The sequence below is a fragment of the Mus caroli genome, unplaced genomic scaffold, assembly GCF_978045245.1.
Source record: "Mus caroli unplaced genomic scaffold, Mus_caroli_1 scaffold_2, whole genome shotgun sequence".
In the NCBI taxonomy this organism is placed as follows: Eukaryota; Metazoa; Chordata; class Mammalia; order Rodentia; family Muridae; genus Mus; species Mus caroli.
This window is the reverse complement of record NW_028227257.1, coordinates 93,385,949-93,389,506: the sequence shown is the minus strand read 5'-3', so window position 1 is coordinate 93,389,506 and position 3,558 is coordinate 93,385,949. Positions and strand designations below refer to the sequence as shown.

At 34.5% G+C, this 3,558-nt stretch overlaps 1 protein-coding gene across 1 annotated transcript; it reads left to right on the top strand.

The window, feature by feature from the left end:
* The first annotated feature begins 2,160 nt into the window (after window positions 1-2,160).
* Window positions 2,161-3,135, top strand: LOC110289790 (olfactory receptor 5T17). Its single transcript, XM_021156173.2, has one exon. It carries the CDS (start codon window positions 2,161-2,163, stop codon window positions 3,133-3,135), a length of 975 nt encoding a protein of 324 aa, XP_021011832.1.
* Window positions 3,136-3,558: the final 423 nt, after the last annotated feature.

The following is a 3,558-nucleotide window of genomic DNA, read 5'->3' as shown; positions in this document are numbered from 1 at the left end:
CAATCTGTTGGTGGTCTTTTTGTCTTATTGACGGTGTCTTTTGCCTTGCAGAGGCTTTGCAATGTTATGAGGTCCCATTTATTGATTCTCGATCTTACAGCACAAGCCATTGCTGTTTTATTCAGGAATTTTCCCCCTGTACCCATATCTTCGAGGCTTTTCCCTACTTTCTCCTCTATAAGTTTCAGTGTCTCTGGTTTTATGTGGAGTTCCTTAATCCACTTGGATTTGATCTTAGTACAAGGAGATAGTAATGGATTAATTCGCAATCTTCTACATGATAACAGCCAGTTGTGCCAGCAACATTTGTTGAAAATGCTGTCCTTTTTCCACTGGATGGTTTTAGCTCCCTTGTCAAAGATCAAGTGACCATAGGTGTGTGGGTTCATCTCTGTGTCTTCAATTCTGTTCCATTGGTCTACTTGTCTGTCACTATACCAGTACCATGCAGTTTTTATCACTATTGCTCTGTAGTACAGCTTTAGGTCGGGCCTGGTGATTCCACCAGAGGTTCAAAAAGAATAATTCTCAATGGCTTTATTAACTGTCTCCTTCTCCATTTGAAGCTTCCATAGGAAAAAATACACTGTGCTTAGTACCAAATGAAAACGAATTAGTTGATCCCAGTTAGTTGACACCCTAGATATTTCCCTCTGATAAATATAGTTTAGTAGAAGTCTTTCTGAAAGAAAAATAGTCTTTCAATACAGAACATTCCACCTTCATTCTTGTTTTTTCCTTTAGAAAACTAGTATTACCAAATTTGCTATTTGAATAAGTAAAGTGCATCAACAAATTCTAAATAGCCAAATTAATGGCAAAGAGCAAAAAAAGTGCTTTGAATAAGACCACATTGGGTTAAAGGGTAAAGAGATCCTGTAACCTCCGCGACTCAGTTCTGTCCAGCTTCAGAATCCTGACATAAGTTAAACAGAGAACCAGAGGAACATTCACATCTAAGTGGTCCCTGTAAGTTGTAGTTCCATCATTACCAGGGCTCTATGTTTATCCTATACAACGGACTGAAAAGTTGTTGGAATTGTGAGAAATTGATTTCATGGTGACAGCTCTTCCATTTGGTTGGTAAATTTTCCTTCTCCCAGCACCAATCTCATGAGACATTCACATTTTTCTGAGGTCCATATTTTCAGTAGACTGATAATAGATTGAGAAACACAAATATGTTAGAATATCTTCTTTCTGCCAGTAGTTGCATGAGGAACTGCATCTGGATCCCTTGAATACAGATTGAGCACAATACTGACATGTATTAACATTCTTCATTTGGAAATCTTGTTGGAAATAACATGGTATTTACTATTTTCATTTCAACAAAACCAGTACTTTTCCACAGCATAATGATTATTGAACATTTTGGTTGTAACAAGTTTGTGCTATATATTGTGGTTTTGTTACTTAAGGAACAAATCACTGTGTGGAAGTAATTCTTGGTATTTATGGGGTCATGAATTATTCACTGTATTTTCAGATACTTCATTAGAGTCATATAACTTTCATGATGTGTCTGTGAATAATTTTCACCCAAATTCTTTTATTGACTTTTTATTAATAATTAGTACATTATCCAATTTATCTAACACTAGTATTAACTTGAAAGCCAGAAAAAATAAAGTGGAAAACCAAGAGTCTACAAATTAACAATTGATGATGGTTGCACTTAAAATAAAAAAGTAATAAGCAACAAGAAAAAAAATAGGTCATAGCAAAGAAACCCTTTTTCTTTTAGAGATTTTAAAGAATATTCAAACTCTGCAGAAATATATTTTTGTCTATCACTGAGACTTCCATGATTGTAGAAAGGGAAAAGTGTTTGAAAACTGTATGAAGATGCTTTTGTGACAAAGTATGGCATAAATTACTTATGGAAACATGAACACACACTATCTCAATTCTTGTTAGTTGCAAACAGTTATGTTTGAATTGTGGGGAGAACTGGAGTTAACATAACTGCATTGGCTATTTTTAACCTGACAAACAATCTTTCTTCACCTTATTTAAACAGAGTAATGCATCTACTCAGACTCACTTTACCAACATTCTCACCAATGACAATGATGTTTCAAAATATGACACAGATATGAATGAGTTTATTTTCCGTCTACAAGCTGTCATTTATAGAACCTGTAAGTAAAACAAGAAATGACAAAGACTCCATCAGATACGAATACAGAAACTACACAGGTGAACAATGTGACTGAAATTACTGTCTTTATACTACTGGGATTCACAGATGATGTTGACATGAACATATTTTTATTTATCTTATTTCTTGCAATATATGTTGTAACTCTGATTGGAAATCTAGGTTTGGTTGTATTGGTCATCGAGGATTCGCGGCTCCACAACCCCATGTACTATTTTCTGACTGTTTTGTCATCCTTGGATGCCTGCTTTTCTTCAGTACTAACTCCCAAAATGTTGGTCAATTTTCTTTCAAAAAATAAATCCATTTCATTTGTTGGATGTGCAACACAGATGCTTCTCTTTGTTACATTTGGAACCACAGAATGCTTCCTTTTAGCAGCAATGGCTTATGACCGTTACTTGGCAATCTACAGACCACTTCTGTATGCAGTAAGAATGTCTCCAAGGGTCTATGTACCACTCATTATTGCTTCCTATACTGGTGAAATTTTACACGCTACGATACACACAGTGGCTACTTTTAGCCTTTCTTTCTGTGGATCCAATGAAATTAGGCATGTCTTTTGTGATATTCCTCCATTGCTTGCACTTTCTTGTTCTGACACCCACTTAAATCAACTTCTGCTCTTCTACTGTGCAGGCTCCATTGAACTAATCACCATCCTCATTGTCCTGGTCTCTTATGGATTTGTCCTGTTGGCCATTCTGAAGATTAATTCAGCTGAAGGAAGGAGAAAAATATTTTCTACATGTGGAGCTCACCTAACAGGTGTGTCCATTTTTCATGGGACAATCCTTTTCATGTATGTGAGACCAAGTTCCAACTACACACTTGAACAAGACATGGTAGTGTCAACATTTTATACCATTGTGATTCCCATGCTGAATCCCATCATCTACAGTTTGAGAAACAAAGATGTAAAAGAGGCAATGAGAAAGTTACTCAAGAGAAAACTGGTTCATGAATGAAACACATTTTAAAAATTGATTAGAGTAAACCTAAAACTCAGGTTAGCTTATATGTACATCATATATGTATCTCATACACCTTATATATCTAACATTTTCTAAAATATTAATTAATCTTGAATAAAGTGTGTAGGAATGTGAATATATGATTTACAGAGCTACATTTTATTTAAATGAAATATGTCAGTTAATTATTGGTGTATATATGATCCTACTGTTATTCTTCAAATTTTGCTGAAACATCATATATATATATATTACAAATCCTTTATACATTATTTGATACTATTGACTTTATTCATAGGTTTGTTTCGATTAAATTCTTTCCTTTCAACTATAAAATCAGAGACATGGAATAGAGACTCCAAAACTAATGCAGAGACTATTTAGTGATGTTATTAGGAAGATTTCCATATTTTAGCC

What these genes read in the sequence shown, in the direction of transcription:
- LOC110289790 (XM_021156173.2), top strand. Translation starts at nt 2,161, where the DNA reads ATGACAAAGACTCCATCAGATACGAATACAGAAACTACACAGGTGAAC.